Genomic DNA, 22500 nt, shown 5'->3' with positions numbered 1-22500 from the left:
GCGAGGCTTGGCTATTGCTGTCACCGGCTGAGGTAAACGTCGGGTGGCCACAGCCCGAGAGGAAGGAGCGCTGCCGGGTGTGATACCGAGACAGCCGGGGGAGGGGTGAGTGAGCGGGGACAGACCCCCTCCAGGTGTCCCTATAGACACTGAGATAGAGGGACACTCTGCGACCTACAGACAGCCTCATTGTCATCAATCTGCACCCCAATATCTGATTGGCTGAGCCCCTAAAAGAGGACTGTACAATGTGCCATCTGATTGGCCAATCCCCTATAAACAGACCATACACTCTGCAATCTGATTGGCCAATGCTCCAAGTGTACTGTGCAATCCTCGCTAAGCGGACCATACACCCTGCAATCTGATTGGCCAATCCCCTCTAAGCAGACAGCATGCCGTCCAATCTGGTCGGTCCTCTCTAAGTGGACCGTACACCCTGCAATCAGGATAGCATGCTGCCTTAGAGGGGATTGGCCAATCTGGTCGTACAGTGTACAGTCCACTTGGAGCATTGGCCAATCAGATTTCAGGGTGTACTGCCCTCTTAGAGGGGATTGGCCAATCGGATTGCACGGTAGACTGTCTGCTTAGAGGGGATTGGCCAGTCAGGTTGCACGGTGTATGGTTTTCTTAGAGGGGATTGGCCAGTCAGATTTCAGGGTGTAAAACATGCTTAGAGAGAACTGGCCAATCACATAGCAGGGTGTACAGTCTGCTTAAATGTGATTGGCCAATGCTCTAAGTGGACTGTACACTGTGAGATTGGCTAATCAGGTTGCAATTAGTGACAGGTCCTCTTTATGGAGAGATATGGGGGGGCAATGAGACATAATTAGTGACAGGTCCTCTTTATGGAGAGATATGGGGGGTCAATGAGACATAATTAGTGACGGGTCCTCTTTATGGAGAGATAATTAGTGACAGGTCCTCTTTATGGAGAGATATGGGGGGGTCAATGAGACCTAATTAGTGACGGGTCCTCTTTATGGAGAGATAATTAGTGACAGGTCCTCTTTATGAAGAGATATGGGGTCAATGAGACATAATTAGTGACAGGTCCTCTTTATGGAGAGATATGGGGGGGTCAATGAGACATAATTAGTGACAGGTCCTCTTTATGGAGAGATAATTAGTGACAGGTCCTCTTTATGGAGAGATAATTAGTGACAGGTCCTCTTTATGGAGAGATATGGGGGGGGGTCAATGAGAGATAATTAGTGACAGGTCCTCTTTATGGAGAGATATGGGGGGTCAGTGAGAACCGTTACCTATAGAAAATCTAGGATGTTGAAGTTTGTCACCATTTCACAGACGCACGCAAATTTAGGGTTTGGTATCGATTTACTCGGCACAACCTCGTCTTTTTATATTTTAACAATCTGGGTAATTTATTACATTTGTTTTGCCCTAAAATTCACTTTTTTTTTTTTTTCCCTGAAATGTTGTATTTATTCATAGACCTTTGTGATAATATCGTGTAACATAAAAAAAATTGGAGCTACCGCTATTTTATCCTCCGGGGTGTCTTTGAGGAAATAAATGTTTTGTGTAATCTTCAGGCCTGAAACCATTGTTTAACCGCTTGCCGCCCTGCCACTGTGTATATACGTGTGCAGGGCGGCAGTGGAGCGCAAAACCACGTTTTAAAACGGGCTCCGCGCTCCCAACGTTTTCGCCGGCAGGGGGCGCGCGCTCCCGCCGACCTGCGGGTGACACGATTCGATCCAGGAGGGATCAATCATTAGATTTCAGCCAGTGATGTCTGGCTGAAATCAGATGATCGGTCCCTGTCCTATCCTGTCCTGTGTTGGCATTTACACAGGACAGGATATGATGTCATTCTTCTCTGCCTGGACACATTCCGTTCCAGAGAGGGAAGAAGACACAGTAAACGTGAGTAAAACACTACACACTGACAGAACACACCTAGGACACATTTAACCCCTTGATAGCCCCCCCCGAGTTAACCCCTTCACTGCCCTGTTACCAGTGTCACTGATCAGTGAATCGATTTTTACTGATCACTGTATTAGCGTCACCGGTGACTTCCGATAGTGTTAGCGCCCCTCCCAGATAGCGCCAGTTTGCCCGCTAATGCACGGGATTGTTTTTTACCAAAAACATGGAGCAGAATACATTTTGGCTTAAATTTATGACTAACTTTGAGTTTACTAGTTATTTTTTTTATAGCTGAAAGTAGAAAATATTGTTGTTTTTCAAAATTTTCGTGGTTTTTTTGTTTATAGCGCAAAAAATAAAAAGCGCACAGGTGATCAAATACCACCAAAAGAAAGCTCTATTTGTGTGGAAAAAAAGGACGTAAATTTCGTTTGGGTGCAGCATTGCATGACCGCGCAATTATCATTTGAATTAGTGCAGCGCCGAGTAGCAAAAAGAGGCGTGGTCATTAAGGGGGGTAAATCCTCAGGAGGGCGAGGGGTTAAACGTGTGCAAAAACTGCCCAGGCACCGAAAGGGTTAATGCGGAATTTTGGGTGAAGTTCTGCTTTTAATTTAAAATCTATGCACATACCTGATCTGGTGTTGTGTTTTTTGTTTTGTTTTTTTTTGTTTTGTTTGTTTTATATTTTTGCTTTTTTTTTTTTTTTGTTTAAAATTTAGTTTTTTTCCGTTTTCTGTTTATTTCGTTGGCTTTGCATCTATACGGAGATGGGAAGGGGGTGTGGTCCCACCTCTTGACATCCATGTATTAGTTCTGGCGGTCCTTGCTGTCAGGACATGGTGTCAGTCACTCCTTACAGGGGCTGGGCAGGGTGCATGTCAGTTTTGTGATGTCCCCCCCCCCCCCCCCCCATTACAGGAACTCGCTTGTTACCACTACCATGGGGCTAAACCCGTGATTGGTGCTGCCAGGAATGGGGGATGCACTACAGAAGACTGGCAGGATCACCGGCTATGGATGGGTCTTAGTGCAGCACAATTAGCAGCTTACCCAGCACTCCAGAATTGTTTGGAGGAAATTTTAAAGTGTTTTTTTTTTTTTTTTTTTTTTTTTTTTTTTTCTTTTAGTGTGCATTTGTAAAATATATATTATATATATATATATATATATATATATATATATATATATATACACAGTGGGGATGGAAAGTTTGGGCACCCCAGCTAAACATTTGTATTAATGTGCATAAAGAAGCCAAGGAAAGATGGAAAAATCTCCAAAAGGCATCAAATTACAGATTAGACATTCTTATAACATGTCAACAAAAGTTAGATTTTATTTCCATCATTTACACTTTCAAAATAACAGAAAACAAAAAAAATGGCGTCTGCAACAGTTTGGGCACCCTGCAGAGTTTATAGCATGCACTGCCCCCTTTGCCAAGCCGAGACCTGCCAGTGTCATGGATTGTTCTCAATCATCGTCTGGGAAGACCATATATATATATATATGTATGTATGTAGAACTGCACTGCGCCTGAGCACCACAAACCAAAAATGCGATTTCATTAATTTTTAATTTTCAAAGCACACTCCCCTGCCCCCCCCCCCCCCCCCCCCATCTGCGTCTCCGTGCTTTATTTTGCAAAGGGAAGTCATTTTGAAAAACATCCCCCTGTCATTTCCAGTAGTTGAGTAGATGATTCATCTATCATTTTTTAATTCCTGGAATCAATCCACCCTTAGCTCAGGCATAGGCTGAGCTGCAAACCCTCCCTCCCCTCCTTGAAGTCTCCTGGGATGTATGACATCATTTTGCCTAGGTATGGGAACCAGGAAGCAACTGAAAAATTAAAAAAAAAAAAAAAAAAAAAAAATATATATATATATATATATATATATATATATATATATATATATATATATATATATATATATAATTTACGAATGTTGGCAGTGTTAGGATTACAAATAGTTCCTGTTGACTGAGAGGTGAAGTTCCACTTTAATTCCACAATAGATCCATTCTTCAAAAAAAAAGCTGCAGGCTGTCCGCTGTCTGAATAAAGAATATTTTGTTATTGCCGAATAACGGGGACAACGGATCCAGAACACACAGATCCCGTTCATATCCATGGTGTGCATGACTGACCCACTTTACTGTGTATACACTATCACCAGATCCTTGTGGGGGCGGGGCTGTGTTGGCGGAGAGAGGGGGGGGGGTGGTGACATCACAGCCGCATTGCCATTATTTTGTTGTGGGGAATGCAGGTTTTCCTTTTTTTTTTTTTTTAACTAAGATGGCAGATTTCAGTCTTAATAGAGAACATTTCCAAAACAAAAGCAGGAGTCCTGTTCCATAGCGGGGGAGCACTGCAACGTGTATCCTGGCTAGTTAGTAAAATTCTGACGCATTTCGATGGGATTCGGGTCTAGGCTCTGGCTGGACCATTCCATAACTTTCCTCTTCTCCTGGTGAAGTCGTTCCTTTGTTGATTTGGATGTACGCTTTGGGTGATTGTCGTGCTGAAAGATGAAGTTCCTCTTCATGTTCAGCTTTCTAGCAGAAGTCTGAAGGTTTTGTGCCGATTTTGACCGGTATTTGGAACTGTTCATAATTCCCTCTACCTTGACTTTTGCAGGCCATAGACGGGTTAAAAAAAAAAAAAAAATTGGTCGTTCAATCGGCCACTGTTACTACCAACTGTAAAAAAAATCGACCGATTTTCAGCCGGTCTACGGCCGGCATTTTTACTTCTGTCCCTTGCAGAGAGGGGCGCTATTATATTTTATATAAAAATTCTTGCAGTTGCAACAATGTATCTATTTGTGTCCCCTCCCTCCTAGATTGTAAGCTCCAAGGAGCAGGGCCCTCGAACCCCTCGTGTATTGTTGTTATTCTGTCTCCCATTGTAATGTACAGCGCTGAGAAAACTGTTGGCGCTTTATAAATACTGTATAATAATAATTTGTATCCATTTTGGATACAGATGTTTTTATTCGGATACAAATAGATACATTGTTGCAACCGCAAGACTTTTCATATAAAATATAATAGCGGACTGGAATTCTTTCTTCTTTCCTTTCGTCTTCTTTCCTTTCGTCTTCTTTCCTTTCGTCTTCTTTCCTTTCGTCTTCTTTCGTCTTTCGTCTTCTTTCGTCTTTCGTCTTCTTTCGTCTTTCGTCTTCTTTCGTCTTTCGTCTTCTTTCGTCTTTCGTCTTCTTTCGTCTTTCGTCTTCTTTCGTCTTTCGTCTTCTTTCGTCTTTCGTCTTCTTTCGTCTTTCGTCTTCTTTCGTCTTTCGTCTTCTTTCGTCTTTCGTCTTCTTTCGTCTTTCGTCTTCTTTCGTCTTCTTTCGTCTTTCGTCTTCTTTCGTCTTTCGTCTTCTTTCGTCTTCTTTCGTCTTCTTTCGTCTTCTTTCGTCTTCTTTCGTCGTCTTTCGTCGTCTTTCGTCGTCTTTCGTCGTCTTTCGTCGTCTTTCGTCGTCTTTCGTCGTCTTTCGTCGTCTTTCGTCGTCTTTCGTCGTCTTTCGTCGTCTTTCGTCGTCTTTCGTCGTCTTTCGTCGTCTTTCGTCGTCTTTCGTCGTCTTTCGTCGTCTTTCGTCGTCTTTCGTCTTCTTTCGTCGTCTTTCGTCGTCTTTCGTCGTCTTTCGTCGTCTTTCGTCTTCTTTCGTCTTCTTTCGTCTTCTTTCGTCTTCTTTCGTCTTCTTTCGTCTTCTTTCGTCTTCTTTCGTCTTCTTTCGTCTTCTTTCGTCTTCTTTCGTCTGTCTTCTTTCGTCTGTCTTCTTTCGTCTTTCTTCTTCTTCTCGATTAACGGTGCGAAAATCTGCCTTTTTTTTTTTTTTTTTTTTTTTTAAATTTTTTTCTCCAGCCGAAAAATCGTCTGATTTTCGACCCATCTATGGCCTGCGTAAGGCCCCAGTTCCAGCTGAAGAAAAACAGCCCAAAGCATGATGCTGCCCCCACCATGCTTCACAGTGGGTATGGTGTTCTTTTTGGTGATGGGCAGTGTTGTTTTTGCCCCAAACCTTTCTTTTGGAATTATGGCCAAAAAGTCCAACCGTGGTGTCATCAGACCAGAACACATTTCCACACATGCTTTCATGTGCTTTGCGCTTCTCCCTTTTGGATATTGTCGTGATTGGCTCTTGAAAGCTGTGTACTAACAATCCGATGATCGGTCCTCGTGCAAAAATGTTCTTATAGTGTGTACGGGGCATAACTGTATATCCAGTCATCCTATTATCCATCATCTGGGCTTGCTGCCCATCTCTGGTAGAACTGTCTGCAGCTCAGTGAAGTGGCAGTTGGATCTGCTGAGCTGAGGGTCCATCCTTTAACACATTCCCCTGCTCATGGCGGCTTTTTCTGTTGCCTCCATGCAGTATGGTATGTATAGGGTGCGGGGTACATTGTGATACAGTGTAGTAGGTAAGTGTTCTCACCTTAGGACAGAAAGCGAGTAACTTTGATAATTGCCAGGTGAAAATAAAGGGAGGGAAAACCGAAAGACAACAAATGTCAGTCCCCACATCTGAGGACCAGTAAGCTCCAGGATATTTTTTTATTTTTGTATTCGGGTATAAATAAGAGGACAAATCTAAATGTGGACAGTTCTGACAGTCTGAAAGTTTTCAGGTTCTTGTCTTGACTGCAGCCATGACAGGTCCTCTTCAATGCACATGTGATCCGTCCTGCACAGCGGTTGGTGATGAGTTGTGTTTTGTTCCTCTTTTCCAGCAGACGCCGAGCTCTAACTCCAGGATGAGTGTGGAGGCCACGGGGAAGCCCTTAAAGGTGGGCACCCGGGTGGAGGTGATCGGGAAGGGCCATCGAGGAACCGTCGCCTTTGTAGGGGCCACCCTATTCGCCACCGGAAAATGGGTCGGTGTTATTCTGGACGAAGCCAAGGGCAAGAATGACGGCACGGTGCAGGGCAGGAAGTACTTCACCTGTGAGGAGAACCATGGCATCTTTGTGCGCCAATCGCAGGTACGTGAAATGATCGCTTTCCGAGGATAAGACTGCTCGAAGACCTATTCTGACACTTCTCTCCTACAGGATGTAAAATCCGTTTTTTTGGGGGGGGGGTTTTGTTTTGGTTTTTTGTTTTGTTTTTTCTCTGGCTTTGGTTTTTGCTGGTTTTTTTCCGGCTTTGGTTTCTGCTTCTTTTTTTTTTATAAGCAGAGGCCCCAGAGAATAAAATGTTGGGTGTTCCAATGTTTTATGTTGTGTGGTATTTCCGTAATAGTTAAACTTCAATGAATTTTAGTGCACACAAACACAATATAATACCCAATTGTTTGGTAAAATATAAAAAACTGTTACGCTGAGTAAATAGATACCAAACGTGTCCCGCTTTAAAATTTGTGTGGGATGGCGAGAAACAAAAAAAATAAAAAATCCATAGGGTACTCCTTTTTTTCTCCTCCTCCTCCTCCTCCTCCCTCCCCCCCTCCTCTTTAGAGTTTTTTTTTTTGTTTTTTTTTCTTTAAGGCCTCAAAATGCTCCTCCTCTTGGCAGGAGCATTTTGGCCGAAAAACCGCCTGACGTTTGTCAGTATGTAACGCTTTTACCAGCATTTAGGCGCATTTTTCAGGCGTCAAACGCTTGGGTGTTAATTTCATCATACATTTCTATTCTGGCCATCAAAATGAATTAATGTGCTCAAGTGCACTTTAAGGTGTGTGGTGTGGCTTTTTTTTTTTTTTTTTTTTTTTTTTTTGTTACACTGTCGAATGTCCATATAAAAGAACATCTGGGTAGCAGTGACCATCACATGATTTCATTTATTGTTCGCTGTAAACAGCGAGCACATACGGGAAAAATAAAAACTAACAACTATAAGAGAGCTAATTTTCCAAGGCTGAGAGCTGCTCTCTAAGACTTAGACTGGGAGGGAATATTGGCGTCAATGAACACAACACAGAAATGGGAGTTCTTCATAAAGACTTTGTGAACACACTGCAAAATATATTCCTATCGGCAACAAGTATAAAAGGATAAAAATCAAACCTATGTGGCTTACGGCCAAAGTTACAAAAGCTAAAGTTAATAAGAAAAGAGCTTTTATAAAATATAAAAATGAAGGAACGCGATCATCGGTTACACATTACAAAGAATAGAACAGAATATGGAAAAAGGAAATAAAGGAGCAAAAATTGAAAACTAACAGATTGCAAAACCTATCGGGAGCGACCCCAAAACATTCGTCCAATATATGAATAGTAGAAAGGTCCGGTCCCAGCATGTAGGCCCTTTACAGAACCATCTAGAGGGGGGTCTGGGGACAAGGAGAAGGCCAACGTATGATTCACAAATAGTGCAGCGCTCGCTCAAAAATATTAAATGCTAAACCACTGGGTGGGAATAAATACACTCAGAAGTGCAAAGATATTACAATAAAGTGCCAAAATGAAAAAATGAATAGAAGTAATTAAATCTATAGTGGCATTATAAATAAAGTGACTCCTAAACCGTCTATACAGACAAAGCATGATGTAGAACATTGTGAAAAAAGGGGATAACCAAAAGTGCTTAGATGCCAAATAAATGTCTGCACTTTAACCCCTCACCTACAGGACACTTCCCCCCCCCTTCCCTTCCGGGACGCTTTCCCCCCCCCTTCCCTTCCGGGACGCTTTCCCCCCCCCTTCCCTTCCGGGACGCTTTCCCCCCCCCCCCTTCCCGTCCGGGACGCTTTCCCCCCCCCCCCCTTCCCGTCCGGGACGCTTTCCCCCCCCCCCCTTCCCGTCCGGGACGCTTTCCCCCCCCCCCCTTCCCGTCCGGGACGCTTTCCCCCCCCCCCTTCCCGTCCGGGACGCTTTCCCCCCCCCTTCCTGTCCGGGACGCTTTCCCCCCCCCCCCTTCCTGTCCGGGACGCTTTCCCCCCCCCCCTTCCTGTCCGGGACGCTTTCCCCCCCCCCTTCCCGTCCGGGACGCTTTCCCCCCCCCCCCTTCCCGTCCGGGACGCTTCCCCCCCCCCCCCCCTTCCTGTCCGGGACGCTTTCCCCCCCCCCCCCTTCCTGTCCGGGACGCTTTCCCCCCCCCCCCCTTCCTGTCCGGGACGCTTTCCCCCCCCCCCCTTCCTGTCCGGGACGCTTCCCCCCCCCCCCCCCTTCCTGTCCGGGACGCTTTCCCCCCCCCCCCCTTCCTGTCCGGGACGCTTTTTCCCCCCCCCCTTCCTGTCCGGGACGCTTTCCCCCCCCCCCCCCTTCCTGTCCGGGACGCTTTTTCCCCCCCCCCCCCCTTCCTGTCCGGGACGCTTTTTCCCCCCCCCCCCCCTTCCTGTCCGGGACGCTTTTTCCCCCCCCCCCCCCTTCCTGTCCGGGACGCTTTTTCCCCCCCCCCCCCTTCCTGTCCGGGACGCTTTTTCCCCCCCCCCCCCTTCCTGTCCGGGACGCTTTTTCCCCCCCCCCCCCCTTCCTGTCCGGGACGCTTTTTCCCCCCCCCCCTTCCTGTCCGGGACGCTTTCCCCCCCCCCCCCCTTCCTGTCCGGGACGCTTTCCCCCCCCCCCCCCCTTCCTGTCCGGGACGCTTTCCCCCCCCCCCCCCTTCCTGTCCGGGACGCTTTCCCCCCCCCCCCCCCCTTCCTGTCCGGGACGCTTTCCCCCCCCCCCCCCCTTCCTGTCCGGGACGCTTTTTCCCCCCCCCCCTTCCTGTCCGGGACGCTTTCCCCCCCCCCCCCCTTCCTGTCCGGGACGCTTTTTCCCCCCCCCCCCCCTTCCTGTCCGGGACGCTTTTTCCCCCCCCCCCCCCTTCCTGTCCGGGACGCTTTTTCCCCCCCCCCCCCCTTCCTGTCCGGGACGCTTTTTCCCCCCCCCCCCCCCTTCCTGTCCGGGACGCTTTTTCCCCCCCCCCCCTTCCTGTCCGGGACGCTTTTTCCCCCCCCCCCTTCCTGTCCGGGACGCTTTCCCTCCCCCCCCCCCCCCCCTTCCTGTCCGGGACGCTTCCCCCCCTCAGCGCTATCGCACTGTGAATGACAATTGCGCGGTCATGCAACACTGTACCCATATGACATTTTTTATCATTTTTTTTTTTGAGATAGAGCTTTCTTTTGGGGTATTTAATCACCTCGGGGATTTTTATTTTTTCTTAAACCAAAAACCACTGAAAATTTTGGAAAAAAAAAAAACAAAACTTTCTTAGTATTTGTTATACAATTTTGTAAATAAGTGATTTTTCTCCTTCACTGATGTGCGCTAATGAGGCTGCAGTGATGGGCACTGATAGGCGGCACTGATGAGGAGGCACTAGTAGGTTTCACTGATGGGCATTGACAGGCATCACTGAGCACTGATAGGTGGCACTGGCATTGATAGGTGGCACTGACTGGCACTGATGGGTGACATTGAAAGGCAGCTCAGATGGGCACTGATATGTGGCATTGATATGCACTGGTATGCACTGATGGGCACTGGCACATGGCACTGATGGGCACTGATGGACACTGACAGGTGGCACTTCTGGGGCCACACTGATCATCAGTGTACATGTCCCCTCCGCGGAAAGCCGATTACCGGCTCTCCTCTCTTCTCTGTCAGCCTGACAGCCCGAGAGGAGAGAAATGCAGATAGCTAGCATTTCCGTGTTTACATGTGATCAGCTGTGATTGGACACAGCTGATCACATGACCGAGTCGACCTCTTCGGCTCTTTCCGTGTTCCGCTGTGTCCGAGGGACACAGCGCACCGGCGATCGCCGCGCTCCCTGAGCCGCGCATGCGCAGTGAGAATGGGAGGATGTCATATGACGTCCTATCGGAACGAGAGAACCCCCTTGCGCCCGTCATTGGACTATATGGCGGGAGGGAGGTGGTTAAAACACTCAATCAAAAAGTCCATACAGCAAACAATATGTGATGGATGCATTCATGCAAAGTGCAATGGTGCTGTAATTCCGTGATCGGGTCAACACACTTCTATTGCGGCTAAAATGCCACCACCTCCCGGTGACCCCCAGGAGCCAAACAGCTTTCAGGATCACTCTGGATCCTTTACCACAAGGGCTGGTAACAATCCTCATGCAGTGGATCTCCTAAAGGGCTCCCGTTGCCCCAGACAGGAAGTTTCTGTAGAACAATCGCTCCCCAACACAGTGAGCCAAAAAAGATCCTCTATTGTGCAGTATTCCTTTACTCCAAGACTCCTTTATTTACTGAAAGAATGCCGCTCACATGTCAAGCCGTTCTCCCTCCTCACCAATTGTATGGGTGTACTGCATGTGTGTGGGACTTCCTGGGTATACCAAGATGGCCACCAACGCCGGAAGCTGCGTATTAGCATACCTATGCGCTACGTCAGACTGCTCGTGACTTCCTTCCTTAAGCGCAGGAGGACCCTGGTTTATAACTATTCTTCTTAAGGCCAATGTATGAAATCCCTTCTTCAGCTCTGTGTATACAAAGGAGCGTGGGGGGGGCTCTTGTCCATAGTGGGGGGTGGTATTGACACAGCTCCAGATGATCCACATTGGCTCACAATTGATATGATCCAAAAATATTTAGACTGAATAAAGCCCCTGGACCGGATGGCATACACCCACGGGGCCCTAACCACTTCCCGTGCGGCCCATGTATGTAAAAGGCAGGACAGGAGCAGTGCAGGGGCGGGTTGCGGTTCATAAACGGTGCCTGCCATTTTAGCCTGTGCACACTCCCTGGGAGCACGCAACACCACGATCTGGTTCCTGCTGTTTCCGGAGGAACACCTATCCATGTACAGGATCTCTGTGTGAGGTCCCAATCATGTGATCACTAATTGGCCAATCAGTGATCACATGAACAGTATTAAGCAAGATGGCACTTCTGACATTGCTTACTACGTGTGAAATTGTGAATGATCACAGAGATCACATGATACAGGGCCATTCACAACAGCCTTGTACCATGTGACAAGCTGTGACCAATCACAGCTCTCACAGTATTTCTCAATGGCTGCAAGAATGCAGCCAGAGAGAAGGGGAAATTTTATTGATTTTACAGCCTTTATGTGTGTAAGAGCAATCGGTTTAAAAATAAAAAAATCTTCATCACCCCCCCCACAAGTAGTACAGTGTCACTATGGTAACACTGTATTGCTAGGGTGACGATATGTTAAAAAAAACAAAAAAAAAAAAATTTATATAAAAATGAAGGAGGGGGGGTGTGATGAAGAGTGTGTGTGTGTGTGTGTGTGTGTGTATATATGTATGTATGTATGTATGTGTATATATATATATATATATATATATATATATAAATTTTCGAAAAATAATTTTGAACTATAAACGAAAGATTATTTATTTGCAAAATTTTATAAAACACTTTTTTTTTTTTTTTTTTTTTTTTTTTTTTTCAAAAGTTTGGGACTTTCATTTATATTGCAAAAAAAAAAAAAAGTAAAAATCCCAGTGGTGAATAAATAACACCAAAATAAAGTTTTATCTGTCTGAAAAAATGGTAAATTCATACTGGTACAGTGTTGCATGACCGTGCAATTGTCATTCAAAGTGTGACAGCTCTAAAAGTTAAAAATTTGGCCTTGACAGGAGGAGGGGGGGGGGGGGGGGAAGGGGCAAAGTGCCTGGACAGGAAGTGATTAAAGTGTTTTTGGGTGTGTTTTTTTTTTTTGTGTGGCACACTCGGGGTTCACAACTGGTTAATAGTGACATTACTTCAGTACAATATTAGTGCCGGTTGGGAGATGGGAGACTCCTCTTTACCAAATAGTTTTCTGAAAGGAATATTTGGTGTGCGGTCACACGGTGTGAATGCAGTGATTACACGGGGTGTAGCGGAGGTATAAATCTCCCTCCATATTTACTCGTTCTATTGTGTGTCTGTGCTGGGGAAGTCGTCCTGACCTCACTGATTGTACCCTGATGGCAGGATTGGCTTTTGTTGTATCCTGCTGGGGACTTTCAGCATCCTATTGTTTGACCTGAAGCTGAAAATACACATCACACGTGTCGGCAGTACGATGGCTTAAAATCATGTATTACCAGAAATGTAGAATTTTTCCCCCCCCCCCCCTCCCCGAACCCCGTGTGCCCCCTGCCCCGTATTCTGGGGCACACGCACCTGGGACCAGCATGGTGGGTGCTGCTGAGTAGAGGGGAAGGAGCCAAGCAGCCTTGCTGACCCAGAATCGATGTGTAAATCGTCACTTTCCTGAGCCATACTGCAATCTGCTCTGCATCAGATTCCCTGGAGGACAGATGAGACCTGAGGGGGAGGTTAGACCCTGGATGTCTCATTGAAGAGCAACTGTCCACCAAAAAATCATCGCATAGGGAAGTTTTTTTTTTTTTTTTTTTATGATAGGTAAAACAAAAAAAAAGTAAATAGTTTGCACCAAACGCATAAAGTTCCTCCTGCGGCATCATTTCTTCACTTTGATTTTCAGTCCTCTGTAGGTCGATCATTTCCATCAAACGATGGGGCGTCCTTGCGTTCCTCACCCATCCCCCGTCCATGTCAGTATAGAGATCCAGCAGGAGATTCCTCCCCATTGAGGTCTGATGGGTTTTCAGAGTCTTCCTTTTTCATATTCTTGAGCCGTGTATAATGTTTTGGGGGGTTTGTAATCTTCAGGGCTAAAATTGTGTGTATGTATGTGTGTATATATATTACATGTGTGTAAAGTACACAGCAGGTCTGGCAGTGACTGGGTTACACTATGAAGTACTATGTACCCAGGGTTGTCCCTAGGCAATGCCTTTACAGCCCTTTTCAGCTCCTTAGTTTAGAGTCCGTAGTAAATGATGGCCCCGGAGTCATTGCTCTCACTCTGGCGTACCACCAATACATAATGTGTCGCTCAGTCGTCATTGTCCTATGTATGAGCACCTGATATGTGTATGTGGTGTTGGAGCTTTTTTTTTTTTTTTTCTGTAACATGAGGACTGATTTATAGGATTGTGCTGCAGGTGACAGGTTCTCTTTAACCTGAGCCTATTAAGCTCCCAATGTCGCCTCTGCCCTCGGGCAGGCAGGATTGTATTGCAGAAGAGAGACTCGCTGTATGGTACTATGTAGACCTTCACGCTCTTTTCTGCAGTAAATGCCCCTGCTTGCAGCGCTGGAGAAAACCGCAAATGGATCTGCGCATGCTTAGCTCAGCTTGCAGTGCTGGCCTGGTCTCGACATCCTCTTGCGCATGCACAATCGTTGGATCTTCGCCTGCCAGCCAATAAAGAGGCCCGAAGATTGGCCCTCAGACACCTGTGCAGGACCGCTGGACAGGTACATATTGAGACTTTTTAGTTCAGCTTTAAAACTGAACACAATGAGCTCCGTAACCTCCTTCCCTTACCAAAGTGACCGGGGGGGGGCTCTTCTGACTCTGAAAGTACTCTTCCATCTCCATACTTCACAGGAGAGTCTCCCACCACCGCTTTCCATTCTGACCCCTTCCAGGATGGTGTGACACCTAGGAGAGCCCAGGACACATGGTGGGAGAAGGGGTCATGTTGTTGTATGTAGAGGAGGTATGTATATAGCCTTGTCAATTTACATATATATTTCCCATCAGTCCCCGCCCCTGAGGAGCTTACAATTGAAGGTCCCTAATATACATACACATACTAGGGCCAATGTAGACAGGAGCCAATTAACCTACCAGCATGATTTTGGGAGTGTGGGAGGAAAGCAGAGTACCTGGAGGAAACTCATGCAGACACAGGGAGAACATGCAAACTCCAGGCAGGTGGTGCCGTGGTTGGGCTTTGAACAGACAACCCGAGTACTGGCGGAAGTGCTAACCACTTGGCCACTGTGCTGACTTTTAGATTCACCATAAAGCAAAAATATATATATTTTTTTTTTTTTTGTATTTTAACCCCTTCACGCCTGAGTGTAAATCAAATCTTCATGCCTAAGCACAATTTTACAACATTGACACGTCTTCGTAAAACCGTCCGTATCCTCACAACTACTTTGTACATCCAGGCGGATTATACCGCGGTTTTTTGTTTTGTTTTTTTTTTTCTTTTTTCAGGACAAATTGGGCTTTCATTTGGTGGTAAATGGTAATGGATATCTCCTGATTATTAATAATAATTATTTTACTGGCCCAAAATAGTAAAAAAAATCTTTAGTTTTATTTTAGCTGTTTGTTTCTTGTTACCATAACCTACCACCGAAAAACATTTTTCAGCTCTTGACGATCGTTTTACCTAAAACACTGACACTGTGATACCAATTAAAAAAAAAAAAAAATCCTGACCTTTTGACCCTGATCTTTTGACATTGGCCTTTGACCCTTACCCTGACACTGAACTAGATCAAACCTTGATCTAGGCGTTTTATTTGTTAATAGTTGTGTTGTGTGTGTATATGTATGTATGTGTACATGCGCACACTGTGTGTATATATGAAAATGTAATTTGTTTTTCCCTCAGGAGTTAGAGATGCAATGTATCTCTCCTTCATTCATAGAGCGGAAAAAAGGGGTAGGGCGGGCTATACAGTGACTGATCACTGTGATAGCCAATCAGAGGCTATCACCGCAATCGCGTGACCCGGAATCGGGAGTCCTGGGTCCCGATCGTTAGAAGGCAAATTCTTATTTTTCACATTGCAAAAGCATTTCCCCCAGAGAATACCTAATCATGTGCAAAGAGGATAAGAAAAAACTGAATTTTTGCTTGCACTTGATTGGCTGTCAGCAGTTTCACCTCCTTCACCAAGCTAAGGGGAAGTTTCCTTTATAAAGTGAACGGACTATTTGCCTTTCCCCCTTCCAGTCCGGACGCTCCCCCCCCCCCCCCCCCACCTTCCTTTCCAGGCCAATTTTCAGCTTTCAGCACTGTCACACTTTGGCAATTGCGCGGTCACTACCCGTATTTTTTAGCATTTTTTTTTTAGACAAAGCTTTATTTTGGTGGTATTCACCACTGGGATTTTTATTTATTTTATTTTTTTTTTTGCCATATAAATGAAAAATACCAAAAATTTTGAAAAGTGTTTTTTTTTTATGAAGAAAGAGTATTTATTTGCAAAATTTTATAAATCTTGTCCAAAATGTATTCGGCTATCGTTTTGGTTAACCCCCCCCCCAAATTAGGAGATATATATATGTGTGTGTGTGTGTGTATGTGTGTGTGTGTGTGTGTGTATATATGTGTGTGTGTGTGTGTGTGTGTGTGTATGTATATGTATGTGTGTATGTATATGTGTGTGTGTGTGTGTATGTGTGTGTGTGTGTGTGTGTATGTGTGTGTGTGTGTGTGTGTGTGTGTATGTATATGTATGTGTGTATGTATATGTGTGTGTGTGTGTGTGTGTGTGTATGTATATATATATATATATATGTGTGTGTGTGTGTGTGTGTGTATATATATATATATATATATATATATATATATATATATATATATATATATATATATATATAAAGCTTTTCAGAATTTTTTTTTTTCTTAATATTTCTGTATTTTACATACTGTCACTACTTGTGGGGGGTGGGTTTTTTTTGTGTTTTTTTTTTTTTGTGTTTTTTTTTTTTTTTACACTGATTGCTTTTACACCCATAAGGACTGTAAAAGCAATCATTTCTCCTCTCTGGCTGCAGCCATTGAGAATTACTGTGTGAGCTGTTATTGGTCACAGCTTGTCACATGGTACAAGGCTGTTGTGATTGGCCCTGTATCATGTGATCTCTGTGATCATTCACAGATTTCACACGTAGTAAGCAGTGATGTCAGAAGTGACATCTTGTGTACCACTGTTCTTGCAATCACTGATTGGCCAATTAGTGATCACATGATCGGGACCTCGCACAGAGGGTCCCATACAGTGATCGGTGTTGCAGACACAGCGGCCACAGATTGTGGTGCTGCATGCTGGTGGGAGCGCACACAGGCAGTGGATGCAGGGAGACGTTTAGAAACATCCCCCCCACCGGCAGCGCTCCCGTCCGGCTATTTTATCGGCATGCATCCGAAGGGAAGAGGTTAAAGTAGGACTATAGGCAAAGTTTTGTGCTTTTTTTTTTTTTTGTTTTTATTCATTTTGGATAGAGAGAGGGCAGATTATAACCTCTGTTGATTTATTTGTTGCCATATGTGTCCCATTGGGGAGATTTCCCTTCACTTCCTGTCCCCATAGCCAAACAGGAAGTGAGGAAATCCCTGCAAATTAAGGGAATTCCATGGTAACTAGTGTCCCCATTAAAAGATTGCCCCTCTTACTTTTCTGGGGACAACCCAAAACTTGGGGTTTTGTTTCCTTTCAAACAGGACAAATCGAGAGGGCGAATCTCCCCAATGGGGGCACAGACGGCTCTAAAAACCTGACAGGGGTTCTGCTCCCTCTCCACTCTACCTAAAACGAAAAAAAAAAAAAATTGCCTTTTAGTTGTACTTTCAGTGAATGAACCCCTTTGTGGCGTCTCCTTCCAGATAGTGATTTTTAGTGACCTGTATACCGTGAGCCGCGCATGCGCAGCGCTGTGTACAATCTAGGAGCGGGTGCTGGGCGGAGGAACACCCATGTGTGCTCAGGGTTATGGCGTCTGTGGCCAAGCTGTAGAGAAGGAAGACGCCAGACCTGAGGGCGACCAGTGGATGGTGACGAGGTGGAGCATGGACGTCGCTGGGAGAGGGTACACTGGGATGTGAACAAGGAAGTCCTCGAGGAGGACGTGTACATGTCATGGCTGTGGTTGGATTCTGGTGCTGAACACACAACGTCCACCACTGTGAGGTGTCCCGGGTCTGGAATATTTTATGATTTCAGAGCGGACTGATCTGAAGAAATGCCAAAGCTTCATCTGACCCGATTCCTCTTTTCTGTTACAGATCCAGGTAGTGGAGGACGGAGCCGACACCACATCTCCAGAAACCCCGGAACCGGCTGCCACAAAGGTCCTGAAGAGAGGTATGACCCCGGCTGACGCATGAAATAACTCCGTGCTACCCGCATGGGAAAAGGTTTCCAAATCTGATATACAGCATCTCCCAGAAGTGACCCCCCCCCCCCCCCTCACATTTGTGTCAATATTTGATTCTCTCTTTCATGTGACAACACTGAAGAAATGACACTTTGCTACAATGTGACGTAGTCAGTGTACAGATTGTATAACATGGAAATTTGCTGTCCCCTCAAAATAACTCATCACACAGCCATTAATGTCTAAACTAAAAAGTGACTCCACCCCTAAGTGACGAGGTCCACATTGGGCCCAAAGTGTCAATATTTTGTGTGGCCGCCATTTTCCAGCACTGCCTGAACCCTCTTGGCCATGGAGGTCACCAAAGCTTCACAGGTTACCACTGGAGTCCTCTTCCACTCCTTCAGGACGTCATCACTGAGCTGGTGGATGTTAGAGACCTTGCGCTCCTCCACCTTCCGTTTGAGCATGCCCCACAGATGCTCAATAGGGTTCAGGTGAGTCCACCCCTAAGTGACCAGGTCCAAATTAGGCCTAATTAGCCATTTTCCCTCCCCGGTGTCATGTGACTCGTTATTGTTACAAGGTCTCAGGTGTGAATAAGGAGCAGGTGGGTTACATTTGGTGTTATCGCTCTCACTCATACTGGTCACTGGAAGTTCAACATGGCACCTCATGGCAAAGAACTCTGAGGATCTGAAACAAAGAATTGTTGCTCTACATAAAGATGGCCAAGGCTATAAGAAGATTGCCGAGACCCTGAAACTGAGCTGCAGCACGGTGGCCAAGACCATACAGCAGTGTAACAGGACAGGTTCTACTCAGAACAGGCCTCTCCATGGTCCACCAAAGAAGTTGAGTGCGTGTGCTCAGCGTCATATCCAGAGGTTGTCTTTGGGAAATAGATGTGTGAGTGCTGCCAGCATTGCTGCAGAGGGTGAAGGGGTGGGGGGTCAGCCTGTCAGGGCTCAGACCATACGCCGCACACTGCATCACATTGGTGTGCATGGCTGTCGTCCCAGAAGGAAGCTTCTAAAGATGATGCACAAGAGAGCCCACAAACAGCTTGCTGAAGACAAGTAGACTGAGGACATGGATTACTGGAACCATCTCCTGTGGTCTGATGACACCAACATCAACTGATTGGGTTTAGATGGTGTCAAGCGTGTGTGGCGGCAACCAGGTGAGGAGTACAAAGACACGTGTGTCTTGCCTACAGTCAAGTATGGTGGTGGGAGTGTCATGGTCTGGGGCTGCATGAGTGCTGCCGGCACTGGGGGGCTACAGTTCATTGAGGGAACCATGAATGACAACATATACTATGACCTACTGAAGCAGAGCATGATCCCCTCCCCTCGGAGACTGGGCCGCAGGGCAGTATTCCAACATAACGACCCCAAACACCTCCAAGACCACCACTGCCTTGCTAAAGAAGCTGAGGGTAAAGGTGATGGACTGGCCAAGCATGTCTCCAGACCTGAACCCTATTGAGCATCTGTGGGGCATCCTCAAATGGAAGGTGGAGGAGCGCAAGGTCTCTAACATCCACCAGCTACGTGATGACGTCATAAAGGAGTGGAAGAGGACTCCAGTGGTAACCTGTGAAGCTTTGGTGACCTCCATGGCCAAGAGGGTTCAGGCAGTGCTGGAAAATGGCGGCCACACAAAATATTGACACTTTGGGCCCAATTTGGACCTTGTCAGTTAGGGGTGGGCTCACTTTTGTTGCCAGCGGTTTAGACGTTAATGGCGGTGTGTTTGTTATTTTGAGGGGACAGCAAACTTCCATGTTATAGAAGCTGTACACTGACTACGTCACATTGTAGCAAAGTGTCATTTCTTCAGTGTTGTCACATGAAAAGAGAGAATCAAATATATACAAACATGTGAGGGGGGGGACTCGCTTCTGGGAGATACTGTATCAGCCTGTGAGAGAGTTGGTGACTCCCGCTAACACCGATGTCGCTACAGGCCACAGTAATGATGGGGAGAGCAGGGAGAAACCACGGTGTCCAGTGGGGAACATAGGACTTGAAGAAAAACCAACCAAAAAAAATCCATCCTTCTAATAATGGGCTCAGAGTATGCAGACCCAGGACCCGAACACAGATTTCCATCAACTTTTCACTGCCAGGTCTGCATGACCACAGCAGGGTGTTCTACACACATTGCCGGTGGCTGCAGATACCAGGAGTGTGTATATATGACGAGCCGATTTCTGACTGTCGGATGGAATCCACCTGATGGCTGGGCAGCCACCCAATGGCTTCCATGCCCCCAGATAATGGGCGTGCACGCCAGGCACCGCTCTCCTCCCATTCTTCCTGCTGACTTGGTAATGACCTGTGACACGTCCCTTCCGGGTCCTCCTTTTCGCTTTCCTCAGGCAGCGTGGCCGGGAATGAATCTAATGCAGTGCAGTCTGTACTGCATTGGATTCATTGGAGCAAAGGTGAGACATGCAGGGATCTTGTAGACACTGGATGTCACATTAAAGGGAACCTATCATTAAGTAGGGCACTTTTTTGTCGCTCTTTTGTGATTGGGGGGGGGGGGGTGAAGATTTCTTTGATATATAGATAGATATATATATAAAGTTACACCCAAGCACACAAAATCTCCCACCCAAATATTTTGAGGTTCCTCCACTTCAGCACATAAACTGTCCTACCCAAATATTTGGAGGTTCCTCCACTCCAGCACATAAAATCTCCCACCCAAATATTTGGAGGTTCCTCCACTCCAGCACATAAAATCTCCCACCCAAATATTTGGAGGTTCCTCCACTCCAGCACATAAAATCTCCCACCCAAATATTTGGAGGTTCCTCCTCTCCAGCACATAAAATCTCTCTGTAACGGAACCGAACCCGGTCTGCGCTTGGGAACTTCCATAAGAATACCGCCTCCCCGTCCGAACACCGACCACGGACACCACCGCTGACCATATGAGACTAGACAACACCAGTCTTGAAATAAATCAGGAAATGGACTATTTTAACACAGATACAAGAAATATACACAGGGCGGGGCAATCCACACCCAGTAACAAGAGACACACCAGCAGACAGTCCCATCAGGGGGAAGGGCTGCCGGAAACACCTCCCACCAAGCCAAGACACACAAACGCATACATCCCATAATAGTTTGCTCCCAAGCCAGACACACAATAGAATAATGGGATGTAGCCACATGGCACCAAACAATCCACAACCCCCACCCCACCGATCTTCTAGACATGTCTACACAATATTAGGACATATCACCCTAAACCCCTAACAGGCACAGGGTGACTTACACATAATAGGGATATGGGGAGCTGAGACAGGGGTCTCCCCACCTCTCCAAAGTGAGCTGTGTTCCATGGGCCTCCCACCCAAATTGACTCCTGTCACACTCCCACCCAAATATTTTGAGGTTCCTCCACTCCAACACATAAAATCTCCCACCCAAATATTTTGAGGTTCCTCCTCTCCATAAAATCTCCCACCCAAAACTTGAGGTTCCTCCACTCCTACCTGCATTCACATATGTAAATGCATCATCGTAGGTTCCTGTGTGACACTAAACTGACAACCTGTTGGGGCTTTTAAAAGGCTGCCTATGGACAATCTAGGGGACTGAAGTTTGTCGCCATTTCACCAGCGCACACAAATTTAAGGGTTGGCAGGTTGGGTATCGATTTACTCAGTACAACCTCATCTTTTATATTTTGCCAAAAATTGGGTAATTTCTTAAATTTGTGTTCCCTGAAATTAACTTTAGTGTACCTTTTTTTTTTTTTTTTTTTTTTTTTTTTTTTTTTTTTCCTGAAATGTTGCTTTTCCGAGACCTTTTGCGCTAATGTCATGTCATATAAAATATTCAAATTACCACTGTTTTTTTTTTTTTTTTTTTTATTCTCTAGGGTGTCTGCTTTCAGAAAATATATCGGGTTTCCTAAAAAAAAAAATGTTTCAAATACGTGCAAGAAAATTCCACTTAAGTGATCTCTCGTGTGGGAGGAACCGGACCTGCAACAGATGAGTGAAGAGTTCCATAGGAATACATGGCGATCTTAGTTTTTTTTTTTTTTTTTTTTTTTTTTAAAAAAACCAAAACGTGTATCCCTATGTAACTCTTCACACTCATCTGTTGCAGTTCCTTTTGAGGTTTAAAAAAAAAAAAAAAAAAAAAAACCGCAACAGATGAGTGGGGAGAGTTACATAGGGATACATTGTTGTTTTTGTTTGTGTTTTTTTTTTTTTTTTTTTTAACTAAAAAAAACCAAGATAGCCATGTATTCCTATGGAACTCTTCATACTGATCTCTTGCAGGTCTGGTTCTGTTTTTAAAAAAAAAAAAAAAAAAAATTCTGTCTTTACTCTCCATGACAAAGTCCTCCTATATTATGAATTTTTTTTTTTTTTTTTTTGGTGACAGGTTCTCTTTAATGAGACATCCAGGGTCTAAAAGACACCACATGCCTCCTCTGTGCTTCATTGAATCCAACTCTGTACAGATTGCACTGCATTAGATTCTTTCCCATGATGGCTGGGGACACGGACAGGGGGACCCAGAAGTGACCTCAAACACATTGCTTCTGGGTCACCAACTAGAAGAGTGCGGAGAGGAGACGCATGTGCGCTCAGCTCCTCTCCCCCTACCTGGCGGCATCCGCTATGCCTGTCCTACCAACCGGAGCCCAGGATGCATGGTGGGGGAAGGGCGGTACTGAGCGTATG

At 45.8% G+C, this 22500-nt stretch overlaps 1 protein-coding gene across 1 annotated transcript in view; it reads left to right on the top strand.

Annotated features, from left to right (window-relative positions):
- LOC149431444 (dynactin subunit 1-like) overlaps window positions 1–17787 on the top strand; it is a 17799-nt gene extending 12 nt beyond the window's left edge. Inside the window, exons 1-3 of the mRNA XM_089665599.1 lie at window positions 1–105; window positions 6649–6897; window positions 17686–17787. The exon at window positions 1–105 is cut by the window's left edge and continues 12 nt beyond it. Coding sequence (XP_089521725.1) covers window positions 6670–6897; window positions 17686–17787 — 330 coding nt within the window. The 5' untranslated portion in view covers window positions 1–105; window positions 6649–6669. The remainder of the gene's footprint in view (window positions 106–6648; window positions 6898–17685) is intronic.
- Window positions 17788–22500: the final 4713 nt, after the last annotated feature.

Source organism: Staurois parvus, unplaced genomic scaffold (genome assembly GCF_062004578.1).
Source record: "Staurois parvus isolate SC_StPar_1 unplaced genomic scaffold, SC_StPar_1.0 ptg002259l, whole genome shotgun sequence".
Lineage (NCBI taxonomy): Eukaryota > Metazoa > Chordata > Amphibia > Anura > Ranidae > Staurois > Staurois parvus.
This window is presented reverse-complemented; position numbering and strand designations above follow the sequence as displayed.